The sequence below is a fragment of the Cetorhinus maximus genome, chromosome 7 (genome assembly GCF_964194155.1).
Source record: "Cetorhinus maximus chromosome 7, sCetMax3.hap1.1, whole genome shotgun sequence".
In the NCBI taxonomy this organism is placed as follows: Eukaryota; Metazoa; Chordata; class Chondrichthyes; order Lamniformes; family Cetorhinidae; genus Cetorhinus; species Cetorhinus maximus.
The window spans coordinates 33,737,376-33,756,862 of record NC_135885.1 but is presented as its reverse complement, the minus strand read 5'-3'; the positions used below and the strand labels follow the sequence as shown (position 1 = coordinate 33,756,862).

At 42.4% G+C, this 19,487-nt stretch overlaps 1 protein-coding gene across 2 annotated transcripts in view; it reads left to right on the top strand.

Moving 5' to 3' along the window:
* nbeaa (neurobeachin a) overlaps window positions 1-19,487 on the top strand; it is a 1,012,857-nt gene that overhangs the window by 848,889 nt on the left and 144,481 nt on the right. For both annotated transcript variants that reach the window (XM_078545316.1, XM_078545315.1), the window contains exon 45: window positions 15,100-15,240. In XM_078545316.1, the coding sequence (XP_078401442.1) occupies window positions 15,100-15,240 (141 nt within the window). The remainder of the gene's footprint in view (window positions 1-15,099; window positions 15,241-19,487) is intronic.

Below are 19,487 nucleotides of genomic sequence, written 5' to 3'. Positions count from 1 at the left end.
ATGGTGTGATTCCTTGAGTATGACTATGTCAGGCTGTTGCTTGACTAGTCTGTGGGACAGCTCTCCCAATTTTGGCACAAGTCCTCAGATGTTAGTAAGGAGGACTTTTTAAAAACTCATTCATGGGATATGGGCATCGCTGGCTGGGGCAGCATTTATTGCCTATCTTTAATTGCCCTTGAGAACTGAGTGGCTTGCTAGTCCATTTCAGAGTGCATTTAAGAGTCAACCACGTTGCTGTGGGTCTGGAGTCACATGTAGGCTAGACTAGGTAAGGACGACAGATTTCCTCCTCTAAAGGACATTAGTGAACCCATTAGATGGGTTTTTAACAACAATCAAGAGTGGCTTCATGATCATCATTAGACTTTTAATTCCGGATTTTTTTATTGAATATAAATTTCACCAACCTGAGTCTCCAGAGTACTACGCTGGATCTCTGGAGTACTAGTCCAGTGACAATACCTCTGCACCACCGCCTCCCCTAAAGGGTCGACAGTCCTGGCCTTTGTTATTTCTGGTGCCTGGGCCAATGCCCAGGTGGCCTGTCTGGTTTCATTTCTTATTGACTTTTCTGTAATGGTTTGATACAACTGAGTGGCTTGCTAGACCATTTCATAGGACATTTAGAAGTCAAACACATTGCTGTGGGTCTGGAGCCACATCTAGACCAGACTGGGTAAGAATGACAGATTTCCTTCCTTAAAGGACATTAGTGAACCAGATGGGTTTTTATGACAATCAACAATGTTTTCATGATCACCATTACTGAGATTAGCTTTTAATTCCAGATTTAGTAATTGAATTTAAATTCCACCAGCTGCCATGGTGGGATTGGAGCCCTGACCCCAGAGCATTAGACTGGGCCTCTGGATAACTAGTGTAGTAAAATTCCCACTGCGCCACCATCTCTCTTAATGATTTGAAGACCTGCAGCTTAAAGCACTATTGTCTCTACCACGTCCAGGGCCAATCAATTATGCACCCAGTGTTTCATACATTAGTCCTCTTATTTAACTGAGTGTGGTATCAAGGAGCCATAGCAAAACTGAAGTCAAATCGGGGGGAGAGTAAGGGGCAAGCGAGGAGATAGGCGACTACACCAGAATGAGACGGAGACTGAGTGACTCATGAATTAGGTTCACATGTAAGTCCTGGTAAGTCCTTTTCAGGTTTTAACTATCAATTAAGAATCAAGACCTAACATAGTACTAACCTTCAAGTGAGTTAAGTTATCTTGTTAAGTAGAGAACTGCCTGGAGTGGCAGCTATCTGTCAAATCACTTGAAAGCAATTGGTTCAAGTGGTGTGAATTACTGTAGCAGGAAACTAAACTAGCTAGTGACTCATAGAGTCTATAAGAGAGACAAGCTTTTCAAACTGCACAACCAGTAAGGGGTGCGTGAGGAGACAGGCAACCAAGCTGGAGTGAGATGGAGATTGAGTGAGTAGCGAATTAGGTTCACATGGGAATTTGGTGCAAAGAGGAAAGAGGTGTGGTATACATAGGAATTACTCTAAGTTAATTAAGTGAGTAATTAAATTAAGTTAACTAACATAAGTAACAATGGTAGGACAGGTGTTATGTTGCAGGTGTGGAATGTGGGAGCTTTTGGATGCCAAGGCAATCCAGGACAAACTTATCTGCTGGAAGTGTAAGCAGCTAGAGGAATTCCGAATCAGGATTGTTAATCTGGAAGCAGAATTGCAGACACTGCACAACACAAGTAGGGGGAGAAATACCTGAACACTTTGCTCCAGTAGACGGTCACGCCTCTTAGAATAGGGTTGTCTGTTTTGGTCAGCAGTGAGGGACAAGAGGATGTGACCATGAGTAAGGCAAGTAATGGAACTAAGCAGACAGTAGTGGAGGAGCCTCAGACTTTGCAATTGTCAAACAGGTTTGAGGTGCTCACAACCTGTGTGGACAAAAGCAAGGTTGCAAGGTGAATGAGCAGGCTGGCCATGGCACCATGGTACAGGAAGCCATTCAAGTAAGGGGAGTAAACAGGAATGTAACAGTAGTGGGGGACAGTATAGTGAGAGGGATCGACACTGTGTTCTCTGCAACAAAGAGCAAGAGTCCAGAAGGCTGTGTTGCCTGCCCAATGCCAGGGCTTGGAACATCTGCTCAGGACTGGAGAGGAACTTGCAGTGGGAGGGGGAAGATGCAGTTGTCGTGGTTCACGTAGGTGCCAACAACATAGGCAAGACAAGGAAGGAGGTTTTGCATAGTTAGCATGAGAAGCTAGTACCACATTAAGAAGCAGAACCTCATAGGTAGTAATCCTTGGAGTATTACCTGAGCTATGTGCAAATTGGCATAAGGCAAATAAGATCAGAGATGAATGTGTAGCACAAAGACAGGCATGGGAGAAGTGGGTTTCAGTTTGTGGGGCACTCACACCAGTGCTGGGAAAACTTGGGGGGGTGACAGATCAGGCCTGGGTAGATATGGCAAATCAAGGAGTAGATTCAAGGCAGGAGACTATGCTATTAATATGGGAAATGAGTGTCATAGAATAACAGGAAGGGTCAGAGAGATAAAACCTAAAAATACTCTCAATAGTCAATACTAGATGTTACAAAAGTAACAAAAAGACAAAACTAAAGGCTCTTTATCTAAATGCACATGGCATTCATAACAAAGTAAATTAATTAGTAGTGCAAATTGAAGTAAATAAATATGATCTGATAGCCATTACAGAGACATGGCTGCAGGATGACAAGATTGGCCCCTGAATGCTGAGGAGCATATAACATTCAAGAAGACTAGGAGGCTAGGTAAAGGTAGAGGGGTAGCACTGTTGATCAAGGATGGCATTTGTGCAATAGTTAGAGATGACCTTGGTTCAGGGGATCAGGATGTAGAATTGGTTTAGGTGGAGATGAGGAATAGTAGGGGAAAGAAGTCACTAGCAGGAGTGGTCTACAAGCCCCCTAACAGTAACCACTATTTAGGACAAAGTATACAAGAAGAAATATTGGGTGCTTGTGATGAAGGAACAGCAATAATCGTGGGAGATTTTAACATATAAACTGGAAAAATCAGGTTGGCAGTAGTAGCTTGGATGAAAAGTTCATAGAATGCTTTTGAGATAGTTTTTCAGACTAGCACATTCTCGAACCAACCAGAAAGCAGGTTATATTTCACTTGGGATTGTGTAATGTGACATGATTAATTAATGACCTCAGAATGAAGGTCCCCTAAATAGCAGCAGCCACAATGTGATTGGATTTTACATCCAGTTTGAAAGGGAGAAGAGTGGGTCTAAGACGAGTATTTTAAACTTAAATAAGGGCAACAATGTGGGCATGAAAGCTGAGCTAGCTGAAGTGAACTGGGATACTAGGCTATAGGGTAGAAAAGCTGTGGCAGGCATTTAAGGGGATATTTCAGAATACTCAATCACTATATTCCTACTATATAAAAAAAATTATTCAGGGAGGACCCACCATCCGTGGTTAACTAAAGAAGTTAAGGAAAGCATCAAACCTAAGGAAAGAGCATATGACTGCGCAAAGATGATTGGCAGGTCAGATGGTTGGTCAGAATATAAAGACTGGCAGAGAATGACGAAAAGGTTAATCAGGAGAAAGAAATTAAAGTTCGAGAGGAAGCTAGCTAGAAATGTGGAAACAGATAGCAAGAGTTTTGACAGGTATTTAAAAAGGAAAAGAGTAAGTAAAGTGAGTGTTGATCCTCTAGAGTGTGACAATAGTGAGTTAGTAGTAGATAATAAAGAAATGGCACATAAAATGAACAAATATTTTGCCTCTATCTTCACGATATAGAGGATACAAAAAGAATTCCAGTAATAGCTGTAAATCAGGAGGTGGAAGGGAGAGGGGAACTTGGTGAAATTACAATCACTAGGGAAGGCGTACTGAGCAAACTGATGGAGCTGCGGATTGACTCCGCAGCCTCCAGGTCCTGATGGACTTCATCCTAGGGTCTTAAAAAGGTGACTAATGAGGTAGTAGATGCTTTGGTGTTAATTTTCCAAAATTCCCCAGATTCCGGAAAGGTTCCAGCAGACTGGAAAGTAGCAAATATAACCCCTCTATTCAATGAGGGAGGGAGACAGAAAACAGGAAACTATAGGCCAGTTAGCTTGACGTCTGTTATGGGGAATGTGTTAGAATCGATCATTAAGGAGGTTATAGCTGGTCACTTGGAGAAACTCAAGGTAATGGGGAAGAGTCAGCATGGTTTTGTGAAAGGGAAATCATATTAAACCAATTTGTTGGAGTTCTTTAAAGGAGTAACATGTGCTTTGGATAAAGGGGAGCCTGTGGACATGCTAACTTGGATTTCCAGAAGGCATTTGAAAAGGTGCCACATCAAAGGTAATTGCTGAAAATAAAAGCTCATGGTGTACGAGGTAACGTATTCTCATGGATAGAAGATTGGCTGGCTCAGAAAACAGAGTATGCATAAGTGGGTCTTTTTCAGATTGGCGAGTAGAGTCCCAAAGGGGTCTGTACTGGGGCCTCAACTTTTTGCAACTCATCCAGGCAAGTGGGCAGTATTCCATCACACTCCTGACTTGTGCCTTGTAGATGGTGGACAGGCTTTGGTGAGTCAGGAGGTGGGTTACTCGTTGCACTATTCCTATCCTCTAACCTGCTCTTGTAGCCATAGCATTTATATGGCTGGACCTGTTCAGTTTCTGGTCAATGGTAACCCGCAGGATGTTGATATTGGGGGATTCAGTGATGGAAATGCCATTGAACACCAAGGAGCGATCGTGATTCTCTCTTGTTGGAGATAATCATTGCCTGACATTTGTGTGGTGTGAATGTTACTTGCCACTTGTCAGCCCAAGCCTAGATATTGTCCAGGTCTTGCTGCATTTGGACATGGACTGCTTAAGTATCTGAGGAGTCACGAATGGTGCTGAACATTGTGCAATCATCAGCGAACATCCCCACTTTTGACTTTATGATGAAAGGAAGGTCATTGATGAAGCAGCTGAAGATGGTTGTGCCTAGGACACTACCCTGAGGACCTCCTGCAGTGATGTCCTGGAGCTGAGATGACTGACCTCCAACAAGCACAACCATTTTCCTTTGTATTAGGTATGACTCCAACCAGTAGAGAGCTTTCCTCCTGACCCCCATTGACTCCAGTTTTGCTAGGGCCCCTTGATGCCACACTCTGTTAGATGCTGCCTTGATGTCAAGGGCAGTTGCTCTCACCTCACCTCAGGAGTTCAACTCTTTTGTCCATGTTTGAACCAAGGCTACAATGAGGTCACGAGCTGAGTGGCCCTGGCGGAACCCAAAATGGGCGTCAGTGAGCAGGTTATTCCTAAGCAATTGCCGCTTGATAGTATTGTTGATGACCCCTTGCATTACTTCATAGATGATGGAGAGTAGACGGATGGGGCGGTAATTGACCAGGTTGGATTGGTCCTGCTTTTTGTGTGCAGGACATACTTGGGCAATTTTCCACATAGCTGAGTAGATGCCAGTGTTGTAGCTGTATTGAAATAGCTTGGCTAGGGGTGCTGCAAGCTCTGGAGCGCAAGTCTTCAGTACTATGGCCGGAATATTGTCAGGCCCCATAGCCTTTGCAGTATCCAGTGCCTTCAGCCGTTTCCTGATATCACGTGGAGCAAGTTGAACTGGCTGAAGACTGGCATCTGTGATGCTGGGGACCTCCAGAGGAGGCCGAGATGGATCACCCACTCGGCACTTCTGGCTGAAGATTGTAGCAAATGCTTCAACCTTACCTTTTGCCCTGATGTGCTGAGCTCCTCCATCATTGAGGGTGGGGATATTTGTGGATGATCCTCCTCCAAAGAGTTGTTTATTGCCCACCGCTATTCACGATTGGATGTGGCAGGACTGCAGAGCTTAGATCTGACCTGTTGGTTGTGGGATCGCTTTGCCCTGTCTATCCCTTACTGCTTATGCTGTTTGGCACGCAAGTAGTCCTGTATTATAGCTTCTTCAGGTTGACACCTCATTTTTAGGCATGCCTGGTGCTGCTCCTGGCATGCCCTCCTGAACTCTTCATTGAACCAGGGTTGATCCCCTGGCTTGATGGTTATGGTAGAGTGGGGGATATGCTGGGCCATGAGGTTACAGGTTGTGCTCAAGTACAATTCTGCTGCTGATGATGGCCCACAGTGCCTCATGGGTGCCCAGTCTTGAGTTGCTAGATCTGTTCGAAATCTATCCCATTTAGCACAGTGGTAGTGCCACACAACACCATCGAGGATATCCTCAATGTGAAGCCGGGACTTCGTCTCCACAACGACTGTGCGGTGGTCACTCCTACTGATACTGTCATGGACAGATGCATCTGCGGCAGATAGATGAGAACACCACCACCTGGAAGTTACCCTCCAAGTCATTCGCCATCCTGACTTGGAAGTATACCGTTGTTCCTTCACTATCGCTGGGTCAAAACCCTGGAACTCCCTTCCTAACAGTACCTACACCACATAGACTGCAGCAGTTCAAGAATGCAGCTCATCACCACCTTCTCAAGGGCAATGAAGGATGGGCAATAAATGCTCGCCCAGCCAGCGAAGCCCACATCCCATGAATGAATAAAAAAAAAAGTCGCAAAAAGTTAGTCTGCAGTACAGCAAGTAATTAAGAAGGCTAATGGAATGCTATCCTTTATTATGAGAGGAATTGAACATAAAAGTAAGGATGTTATGCTTCAGTTCTACAGGGCATTTGTGAGACCACATCTCGAATATTGTGTGCAGCTTTGGTCTCCTTATTTAAGGAAGGATGTAAATGCACTGGGGGTGGTTCAGAAGAGATTTACTAGATTGATACCTGGAATGAGGGGATTGTCTTATGAGGAAGGTTTAGACAAACTGGGCTTGTTTCCATGGAGTTTAGAAGTGTGAGGGGTGCCTGGAGTAAGATCCTGAACGGTATTGACCAGGTGCAGTGGAAAGGATGTCATATGCCACCAAGCCGGCAGCAGTTAAATCCTGAGGGGTGAGATGAATGGGGGATGTGAGTGATGCTGAGTGGAGGCCTATAGCTGCTAACAGTATTGCAGTGGAACCTGGAGGGAACATTTTTCTTCCCCCTAGCTCCACATAACGCTGTCAAATTCAGAAAATTTACCACTTTGACAACCTCCAGCAGTTTCTTTAAGGCTGGTTAGACAGCCCGAGACCTAGATAAACTGTAGACTGCACCCAGCTTTTGCCCAATTTGAAGCTGGTCCTGAAAGAGGCATTGTGTCCCTTATTATCAGATTCAAAAGACTTAGCAGTTCCAAGTAGGTGCCCTGGGTAACTAGAACCCCAATCCAAAATGGCGGTTGTTAATCTTTGGGAATGGGAGATCGTGTCCTAATTTTAGTATGTTTTAAGTCCAATAAATTAGTCAAACAAGGCTGGAGCCTGACTTCCCCATGTTCCTTGACAGTGACAATAGGTTCTGTGGTTCTCTGCTGCTCCCGCTGATTTTGTGTGACCTTGCCCTACAAGAGAGAGGGACGAATACCAGTGAGTGCGAAGCAGTGTGTTTGGGTGATATGTCTTCCATAGCTCAATAACTGGAAATATGTGAAAGGTGGTTGTGAGTTTGTCAGTGTCGGTAGGTATGTGAGTGTGAGGTGGAGCATCTGAATGTTTGGCCTGGTAGCTGATGAGTGAGCAATGGGGCTGTGGTGCATGAGTAGTATGATGGGTGAGGGATGTCATTTGAAGATCCATTCACTGATCTTGAAGACCCAAGTAAGGTCATGGGACTTCTTCCAGCCAGGTCACTAGGGCCATTCTTCAAAAATTGACCTCTTTGGTCAACTGCTGCCACCCCTTTACACGGTGTACCTTGAGGACCTTCTAGCCCCCTGTGGAAACATGGCCTCTCTCCTCCTTCCGACCTCCATCACTAAGGCCCCAGCACCACATCCAAAAACCTAGGAGCCCTTTCTCTGGCCAGTTGCTTTAATTGTGGTCCTCTTCCTTCCACCAAAGCCTTCCTGAGACGGTTCCAGAGCCCCTGTTGCCTGAGCACAGCTCCCCTTTAAGAGGCTATCTTTAAAAAGTGCTGGCTAGCTGTGTATACAGTTAGCCATGTAAACACCTGGACCCTTTGTTGTGCAGGCAGTCAAGAAAATGTTTCATGCTGGGCTAAGTGCTGCAATCATGTTAATGAGCAGGCAGCACAAAATTTGCATGTTCCCTGTCACGAGGGGACATGGTGTGAAACAATCAGACATCGTGATCCCCGAGCTTGATGTTGGGCCTGATCAGATTTTTCCCCCCATGTCATCAGAATCATAGAATGGTTACAGCACAGAAGGAGGCCATTCATCCCATTGTGTCTGTACTGGCTCACTGCGACAGCAATTCACATAGAGCAACTCCCCTGCCTTTTCCCCATAGCCCTGAAAGATTTTCCTCTTCAAATAATGATCCAATTCTCTTTTGAAAGCCACAATTGAAGCTGCCTCTTCACTCTCACAGGTAGTGCAGTCCAGAACCTAACTACTCGCTGTGTGAATTGTGATTAAGTTTTTCCTCATGTCTCCATTGCTGCTTTTACCAATCACCATAAACTCGGTGTTCTCTAATTCTCAATCCGGTGTTCTCTAATTCTCAATCCTTCCACCAATGGGAACAGTCTCCCCCTATCTACTCTGTTCACAATTCTAATGATTTTTGATACCTCTAGCAAATCTCCTCTCAACCTTCGCTTTTCCAGGGAGGGCGTGTGGACCTGGAAGACTTGGGTGTGGTCCTCAATGAATACTTTGCGTCGGTCTTCACAATGGAAAAGGACGACGCAGATATAGACATCAGGGTGGAGGACTGTGAAATATTAGAGGAGATTAGCATAGCGAGAGAGGAGGTACAAATAGGTTTAGCGGCTTTAAAAGTGGATAAATCCGCAGGCCTGGATGAGATGTATCCTGGGCTGTTGAGGGAGGCAAGGGAAGAGATGTCAGTGGCCCTGCCAGTAATTTTCAAATCCTCTCTGGCCACAGGTGAGGTGCCAGAGGACTGGAGGACTGCTAACGTTGTCCCATTATTAAAAAAGGGAGGAAGGGATAGACCAGGAAATTACAGGCCAGACAGTCTAACCTCAGTGCTGGGGAAGTTACTAGAAAGAATTCTGAGAGACAGAATATATCTGTACTTAGAGAGACACAGATTAATCAGAGATAGTCGGCATGGATTTGTTAAGGGAAGGTCGTGTTTGACAAATTTGATCAAATTTTTTGGGGAGGTAACCAGGAGTGTTGATGAGGGTAATGCATTTGATGTGGTCTACATGGATTTTAGCAAGGCCTTTGATAAGGTCCCTCATGGCAGACCGGTCAAGAAAGTAAGAGCCCATGGGATCCAAGGCAAAGTGGCATGTTGGATCCAAAATTGGCTGAGAGGCAGGAAGCAGAGGGTGATAGTAGAGGGATGTTTCTGTGACTGAAAGTCTGTTTCCAGTGGGGTTCCGCAGGACTCGTTGCTGGGGCCCTTGCTGTTTGTGGTGTACACAAATGATTTGGACTTAAATGTAAGGGGTATGATCAAGAAGTTCACAGATGACACGGAAATTGGTAGGGCCGTAAATAGTGAGGAGGATAACTGTAAACTGCAGGACGATATCAATGGACTGGTCAGGTGGGCAGAACAATGGCAAATGGAATTCAACCCAGAAAAGTGTGAGGTAATGCACTTGGGGAGGGCTAACAAGGCAAGAGATTACACTATGAAGGGTAGGACCCTGGAAAGCATTGAAGATCAGAGGGACTTTGGTGTGCATATGCAAAGATCCCTGAAGGTAGCAGGGCAGGTAGATAAGGTGGTTAAGAAGGCACATGGGATACTTGCCTTTATTAGCCGAGGCATAGAATCAAGGAGCAGGGAGGTTATGCTGGAACTGTATAAAATGCTGGTTAGGCCACAACTGGAGTACTGCATGCAATTCTGGTCACCACATTATAGGAAGGATGTGATTGCACTGGAGATGGTGCAGAGGAGATTTACCAGGATGCTGCCTGGGCTGGAGGGTCTGAGCTATGAGGAAAGATTGGATAGGCTGGGGTTGTTTTCCTTGGAGCAATGAAGGTTGAGGGGGGACCTGATCGAGGTGTATAAGATTATGAGGGGCATAGTTAGGGTGGATAGGAAGGCATTTTTTCCATTAGTAGAAGGGTAAATAACCAGGGGGCATAGATTTAAGGTAAGAGGTAGAAGGCCAAGAGGGGAGTTGAGGAGAAATTTCTTTCACCCAGAGGGTGATGGGAGTCTGGAATTCACTGACTGAAAGGGTGGTTGAGTCAGAAACTCTGGTAACATTTAAGTAATGTTTAGATATTCATTTGCGTTGCCATAGTCTCCAGAGCTATGGACTAAGCGCTGGAAAATGGAATTAGTGTAGTCAGATCTTTGTTGACCGGCGCGGACACAATGAGCCAAATGGCGACCTCCTGTGCAGTAAACGTCAATGAGAACATCCCCTGTTTCTCCTGTCTATTTACATAACTGAAGTTCCTCATCCCTGGAACCATTCTCGTGAATCTTTTCTGTATCACCTCCACTGCCTTCACCTCCTTCCTAAAGTGTAGTGCCCAGAGGTGGACGCTATATTGCAGTTGAGACCAAACCTACGGCTGTAATTTTACGGCCCTGTTGCGACAGGGACCGGGCTGTAAAATGCAGTGAGCCGTTCTAAGCTTCATTGACTTAGGCGGGAATGCAAAATCCCGCTGCCGTAAAATTCTGCCCTATGTTTTATGTAGGTTATCATATCTTCCTTGCTTTTGTACTCTCTGCCCTATTTATAAAGTTCAGGATCCCATATACTTTATTAATTACTCCCTCAACCTGCCCTGCCATCTTCAGTTTTACGCACAATATACCCAAACGTCCCTGTGCTCCTGTACCCCCATTAGAATCATACCCTTTATTTTATATTGCCTCTCCCAATTCTTTCTACCAAAATGAATAATTTCACGCTTACCTGCATTAAATTTCATCTGCCACTTGCCTGCTCATTCCACCAGCCTCACTACATCATTTTGAAGTTCGACACTATCCTCCTCACAGTTTACAATACTTTTGTCTTTAGCTGATGTCACCAAGAGGCAATCTGTAGAAGAGAAGGTGAGGAAGGATAGATCCTTGTGGCCCCAGTGTAAGAGTCCAGAGTGGAAGGGGAAGCGTTTTCTTCATGTGCTCTGACTATGATTTGATAAGTACGAATTGGATCAAGCAAGGACATTGCCACTGAGCTGAACAATATAGGAGAGTCATTAAAGGAGGGTACAGTGGTTGACAAATCACAGATTGCGGAGAAAACAAGAAAGTAAAATGCAATGCATTGTTTGCTCCCAGCCTCCAACACTTCAAATTTAACATTTTCATCTTTTTATTTCAATTCATCATGGTGCTGCACATCCCTGTCTTTGCAAGATTCTCCAGCCCAACAACCATCCAGAGAACCCTGCAACCCACCAACCCTGGTCTCTTTTGCGTTCTATAATCCCTTCACCCCTATCATTGTTGACTGTGCCTTCAGCCACCTTGGCCCAAAGTTCAAAATTCCTTCCCTAAATATATTTGCCTTAACACCTCCCTCTCTTCTTTAATGAATCCCCCTTAAAACCCATCTCTTTGATAAAGCCTTGTCAGCCTGCCTGACATTTGTCTTTGGATGGATTTTGACTTTTGTCTTCATTGAAGGTGTTATATAAATGGAAGGTTTGTTTTATTGAAATTTTTGACCTTTATTCAGTGCCTGCTTTAGTAGTCTGGCTGACATGGATAATCTTTGAGAGAAGACCTGCCCACTACCACTTCATGCCACAATACACCTATGTTCCGCATTGCACGAGAATCTAATGAAATAACCGTTTCTTCTTTTTTGCTCACATAAAAAATTCAACTGTTACTCTGAGGATGAATAATCCCCTGGAAGAATGTCTCTAAACCCAGATACTTACATAACTATTCATGTGTAAATGAACCCATGGCCTCCTGCTGACTCAAACATACAATTTCAAATCATTTTCAATTACAAGGGCTCATAAGGGAATACCGATTAACTGACAATTAGGCTTTTGAACAAAAAATATCCCTTAGAAAAGTCCTAGAAATTAAACCTGTTGTATGTATGTATATATATATATGCATTTAGGAGAAATACACTGCAGGTTATTTCATTTAACTTTGAAGAATTATCTAATGTTAATCACACTGGGCTTCTTTGGCATTCAAAAGTTCTCAGTGGTAAGCACTATTCGCAAAGTTTAAAATACGATATAAAAGACAACGCTAATAATCTTATTCAGAACATAAGCTCCGTCTCCTCTGCGCAGGTTTCTCAAAACCATTAAATCCTTAGGAACGGAATTTCCTTGCACCTTTTAAATACATGCATCTTCTATGAAAGATGCCTGCATGTCATTATTCCATCAAGAATAGTGGTTTCCACCCCTTTTCTGTCCTTGCTCTTCCTTAGTATTTTTTCTTCCACATGCTATGCACCCACTTGTCTCAAAAAATTCATGTCAATTTCTATAGATGTAAAATTGGTCCAGTTTTCAGGCATTTCTGTGGTTAATGACAGTATCATTGTATTGTGCGACAACTTGTAGGTGTGTATGACTGGTGTTTGAAAAGATCCCTGAGCAATTTTCACTCTTTCCCCAGACAGATCTGACTTCAAATTTGAAAAATATATGCTACAATAAGATTTAAACTGATGTGCACTGTTTGGAAGCCCAATGCTGTACTTTGGAGCTACTGAGTATCAGTCATTAGAAATTGGCAAAGTTGATGTTTATTTCTAATGTATAAATATGAATTGTGTGGTCTGACATTACAAATACAAGGAAAGACTGGGACAGAAGTTCAAATATCTACTCAGAAAATTATTATAGTATTTTGTATTCATTACAATAGTATCAATTTATTCATAATAAATAATAGGTACAGTAGTGTAATTATTTTACTGGGCTAATAATTCAGAGAACATGAGTTCGGATCCCAAAATGGAAGATTGAGAATTCCAACCGTAAAACAATAATAATAAGCTTCCCCTAAGTTTTTTCTTCATTCTTCCATGGGATGTCGACATTGCTGGACAGGCCAGCATTTGTTGCCCATCTCTAATTGCCCTTGAACTGAGTGGCTTGCTAGACCATTTCAGAGGACAGTCAAGTGTCAACCACATGGCTGTGGCCAAGGAGTCAAGGTTAAGGATGGCAGATTTTCTTTCCTGAAGGACATTAGTGAACCAGATGGATTTTTACAACAATGGTCACCATTACTGAGACTGGCTTTCAAGTTCCAGATTTTATTGGTGGGATTTGAACCTGTGTAGCCTGAGCCTCTGGATTACTAGTTCAGTGACATTACCAAAATCCAACCATCTCTCCTAAGTGGCATTCATGTATATTCAATGATACAGTCCCTGCTAGTCCTTAACAGCAAGATGGAAGCACCATATGGACTGGTGATGCAGGGAAACTAGGAATGAGCAATGAATGTCAGCCTTGACAGGGACAGCCAGATCCCAAGAATGAATAAAAATAATTGTTCAAGCTATTTTAAAGCGAATGATGCCTTTGAAATATTTGTGGGAAAATTAAACGTGGCTATGCCAGAGTGCTAGCAAGACATATTGATAGATGACCCAAAAGCTATCTTCTGTCCTCTCCTCAATGTGTGGGTAGGTGTGCCTGTGTTATACACATAATTTTAAATATGATTGGAAGTATGACTAATGGCAGCTGGAATTTCATTGGAGATAATGCAGTCCAGCATCTAGAAAGTTTTTTTTGTTCGTTCTTGGGATGTGAGCATAGCTGGCTAGGCCAGCATTTATTGCCCACCCCTTGTTCAGAGGGCAGTTAAGAGTCAGCCACATTGCTGTGGGTCTGGAGTCACGTGTAGGCCAGACCAGGTAAGGATGGCAGATTTCCTTCCCTAAAGGACATTAGTGAACCAGATGGGTCTTTCTGGTCATCATCAGACTTTTAATTCCAGATTTTTAATGAATTCAAATTTCACCATCTGCCATCGTGGGATTCAAACCCAGGTCCCTGGAGCAATACCCTGGGTCTCTGAAATACTAGTCCAGTGACAATACCGCTATGCCACCATCTCTAAACTGTTTAAGAGCATTTAAGAAGGGCATGCAACATTAAGTTTCAACTATTTTGCGGAAGGATAAAAATTCTTTCTGTTAAAATTAATTTCCATTATATGTGTGTTTTAAGCATATTTTAATGTAATTTTAACAAAACCATTCCACACTGTTTTATGTCTAAAACACCCTATGCATCTTTCTATTGGGTATTTTTATCTTAAAATCCACAGTATGTGTTGGGTTGTTTCTGATTCATGTGACATCACTGAAAAACACAGACAAGTTTTAACAATTCTGCACTGCAGGATTTAGTTGTCATGCTCTGGACATAATCCAGGCCTTAAAGATAAAGAGTCATGCTAAATATGCCAATTAAGTGTTGTAGGAGTAATATTTCAAACATTAAATGTTTTGAAATACTACATTTTTAGGACAGTATCTTGGGGAAGGTTCATTACTGTGGTTGTTAACCTATCCACTCCTTTATGTTTGAACACTGTTATTTTTATGCTATGTAGTTAAAACAGGGAGTTTCATGGCTCTCTGTACTGACTTCTGTATAGCTGATAAAAGATATTTATACAGCATTCTGGAAATTAAATGACTATGAAGCAAATGCAATTCACAAAACACAAGTTAGCAGACTGTTAAACAATCGGACAAAGTGAATCAAATTTGAAACACTGCTTTGTGACCCATCTGCAGAGGTTATCAGTCTGTCATCTTCAAAGCCTTTGTAAATGCTGTAATTATTATTTTTGTATATTTAACAAATAGGAAAAACTTTTAATTTATTTAAATATCTGTTTAAAAAAAACTTTTTCCTTATGCATTTGCAGTAATAGAGAAAAGTTATTGTCTCCCTTACAGAATAAAATGATACAGAAATTTATTACTGTGTAAATCTATTACTATAATTATGAGGAGCAATCCACTTTAGAGAAGCTACATTTTATTTCTCCAATTACTATTTAAAGCTAACATCAGTTACTTGTCATATATATTTCTTCCCAACAGCCGATTGGATCTTTGAACCCAAAACGTGCCGTCTTCTATGCTGAACGCTATGAGACATGGGAGGATGATCAAATTCCACCTTACCATTACAACACCCATTACTCTACAGCTACTTCCACACTATCATGGCTTGTCAGAATTGTGAGTATCTTCAGTTGCATATATTATTTAAAATTACACAATCTGCAGCAGAAACAGGCCATTCATCCTAACTGGTCTATATCAGTGTCTCTGGCTACATTCTTAGGAAACTTAATGTGGATTTTTTTAAAGGTCATATTGTGAATTTTTTAAAGACATAACAAGGTCCCTAGTTATTGCTTCCTCTCTGTTTTTGGTGCCCTTCCCAACCAAAAGCTTGAATCATATCAAAGTTGAGGGCAGCACAGTGACCTTCTCTTAAGTTTTTACAATATTGTTCTGCAACTGGCATACTATAAGATGCATGGGAGTTCGGCCAGATTTTTCTTTCTTCCCTGTGGGATAATGCTAAATCTATTCAGTGTTTATCTCCAGAACGGGGACAGAAGAATGTGGGAAATGAGCCTGTGGGGAATTGAAGGCTTGCACCCATTTAGATGATCATTAAGGCTTAATGAAGTGGAGTGTTAGATAACTGCAGCCCCAGACCATCTATTTTGACACTTTTGTATCATGTATTTAGCATCTATTTCGCCATTAAAATGTACTAATGTAGAAATATTTACGAGTTAAATTCTGCCTATAATTTTTTTTCTTGAATGCGTTATTTTCATTGTATTTTTCACTTAAATCATTGCCTCAAAATATTTGCCATTTGAACGTCAGCTATTAAAAGTTATTTGGGTTTGGTAAATTGCAAGCTCTATGCACCTAAATTTTAATCAACCAAAACAGAGAGATAAGAGTTCGTAATTATGGCCAGGTCTTAATGCTACTATAAAATCATAGGATAGACTTATAGAAAGGTTCTAGCAGAAGGAAGCTATTCGGTCTGTCGTGTCCATGCCAGCTGTTTGCAACTTGGCTAGTCCCACTCTCCCACCCTTTCCCATAGCCCTGCATTTTTTTCTCTTCAGGTGCTGATCCAATTCTCTTTTGAAAGCCCTGTTTGAATCTACCTCCACCACACACTCAGGCAGTGCATCCTAGATCCTAACCACTTGCTACATAAACATTTTTTTCCTCATGTTCCTGTTGGTTGCTTTGCCATTCACCTTTATCAGTGGTCCTCTGGTTCATGACCCTTCCACCAATGGAAACAGTTTCTCCAACTGCACTGTCTGGACCCCTCAAGATTTCGAATACCTCTAAAAATGCTTCACTCAACCTTCTCTGAGGAGAACAACCCCAGCTTCTCCAATCCATCAAGCCCCTAATCCTTGGAACCATTCTTGTAAACCTTTTTTGTATCCTCTCTAAAGCCTTCACATCCTTCTAAGGTGTGATGCCCAGAATTGGAGGCAATACTCAAGTTGAGATCAGACCAGAGTTTTATGAAGGTGGCTCATAAGTTTCTCACCCTGTGCCACTTTCAATGAGTTGTGCACATATACCCCCAGGTGTCTCTGTTTCTGCACCTGCTTTAGAATTTTACCCTTTATTTTAAATTGTTTCTCCTCATCCTTTCTCCCAAGATGTGTCACTTCACACGTCTGCATTAAATTTCATATGCCTCATGTCTGCCCACTTCACCAACCTATTTCCTCTTGAAGTCTATCACTACCCTCCTCACAGTTCACAATACTTCCAAATTTTCTATCATTTGTAAATTTTGAAATTCTGCTCTCTACACCCAAGTCTAGGTTATCAATATACCTCAAGAAAAGCAGTGGTCCTCGTGCCATCTCCTGGGGAACCTAACTATGTACTTTACTCCAGTCTAAAAAAACAACCATTCACTTTTGCTTCCTGTTTCTTATCACTGAGCCAATTTCATATCCATGTTGCCACAGTCCCTTTTATCCTATGGGCTTCAACTTTGCTGGCAATTATGTGGCACTACCAAGATGCCTGTTAAAAGTCCATATATACCACATCAACCACAATACTTTCATCAACCATCTTTGTTACCACATCAAGAAAACTCAACCTTTAAGTTAGCTAAGCATGATCTGCTCTTTAACGAATCCATGCTAGCTTTTCCTAATTCAGACTTGTCCAAAATCTGTGAATTTTGCAATAAAAGCAGAAAATACTGGGAATACTCAGATCTGGCAGCACCTGTGGAGAGAGGAACAGAATTAATGTTGCAGGTCAGTGACCTTTCAACAGAACTGAGAAAAATTAGAAATAAAATGAGCAAGTGAACTGAGTTAGGGAGGGAAGTAAAACAAAGGAGAAGATCTGTAATAGGGTGAGGGCAAGAGAGATAAAATGATAAAAGATTTTATAGTGCAAAGACAAATGGCAGAATCTTGCTGAGGCGTCGGGGAACTCGCCTGCTAGCTGGAGAGCTGGCAAGGAACCCATGCTGCCTCTTTTTGGGAAGACCCACTGAACCACACGCCAGTCAGACAGTGACAAGGCCAGCAGTGGGCCTTCCCCTGGAATCAAGAACCCGGGAGCATAAATCTCGTCTACTGAGAGCTGCCTGCCAATCAGAGGCCAGCAGCTCTTGTGCTCAGCAGTGCCACTCAGGAGACAGTAGTTGCTGCCAAAAGAACAAGCACCAGAGTCCCAGGATCACAGAGCGACCCAGGCCACAGGTAAGTATTATGGGGGTGGGGGGTGGTGCAAGGGTAGCTCTCAGTGTGCCCCTACCCCCACCCCCCTTCCTGATGTCCAGTCCCTCCACCAGGCTGGGAGGTGACAAGCTGACCGCACAGTCCTACCTGTTGTGTACGGCACATCTCGATAGGCCCATCTGGCAGCTGGGTTAATACCAGCAGAGGCAGGATGAGCCCTGTAAGGGGTCATTAATTGGCCACTTACAGGCCTCAATTGATGGTGGGACGAGAAGTTCTGCCTTACATAATTCTAGAAGAGATGGGAAGGCAGCAAGGTTCTGGTACGCCACCATACCACTTAAGTAAATGCCCTTCCCACATCCAAGCATGCCACCAGTAAGAGCACAAGATTCCAACCAAAGGGTGTTGTCATCGCACAAGCAAAGAACAAAAGATGTATCTAAAGTAGGTGTGAATGGCAAGATAGCAACCATCCAAATGCAAAGTATAGGAACTATGAAGGAAGAAAGAGAAAACAAAGGCAAACCAACAACAAAAAGCACAAAATTAGTAAGAGGTTATGATCTAAAATTGTTGAATAGAACCTCTGCCCCCATTTTGTTTCTTTTTTTCACTGGTTTGGCTCTTCCTCTTGTTTGTTTCTTTTCAACATAATCTCTGTAAACATAACCATGGCCAGGATTTTACGGCCCCTCCCGCCCAGCGGGGTATTATGGTCCCGTCGAACTGAATGGAGATTTAAATGACTTGCTACATCCGCCAGGGGGAGACACGCCGTGGCGGGGCCGTAAAATCCTGGCCCATGTGTAAAACGTTCAATGTTTGCTGCCAGTTGTATCCTATTGCAGCAAAATCTCTCGCTTGGTAGATAAAATGCTTGTTTAAGTTTATATCTAACTTTCAAAAGAACATAATATATATATAGATATATACAACTGTTTCTAAGCTTCTCATTATTTACTTTTGAACATTGTCACAAATTTTACATTATTAGCACTGTCATAAGATTCAAATGGAGAGAGGTATTACAAGAATCTACTATAGGTCCTAAGAGTTTTCTGTCTGTAACAAAATCACTGAAAGATTTTTTTTAAACCAGGCATCTGTAGTTAATACTATTAAAAAGAAATGGGATTGGTACACGGAGTGTAACTTTATTAAAGCTTTGGACAGGCAGTCAGCCATATCTAATAAAACTGATTAGGTTGCACAGTTTGACATGAAATTACAAAATCGGATTAGGCAATGACATAACCTTTAGGTTGCACTGCTACATGGATTTTTGATGTTTTTACAGAATACACTAAGATTATTCTGCAATTTCACATTACTTCTCTCCCTTCAGTGGATAACTGAAATTTGTGTGTGGGCAATACTTTGAGTGGCCCAAAAGTAAAACCTGCTTTCAACTCATATTTATTTCTTCTGCAGTATTTGTTCTATGTGATAAGAAGGATTATTGATAAGAATCAGGACCAAGTTAAAAGCAAAACATTGAAACATCACCCATACTGGCATATATGAAATAGGTTCTAGTTGCATACACACATACGCCCACTGGAATGTAGGATTTATTTATTTGTTTTCTTTTCAGCTGGTTGTGTCAATACATTTTTTTGCCTATTGGTTTGCAATTCCAGTATTGTCACACTTTTAAAAACCATTGCAGCCATCTTTTAAAAAACATAACTCCTTGCGTTACCTCGGAGGCATTTTGTC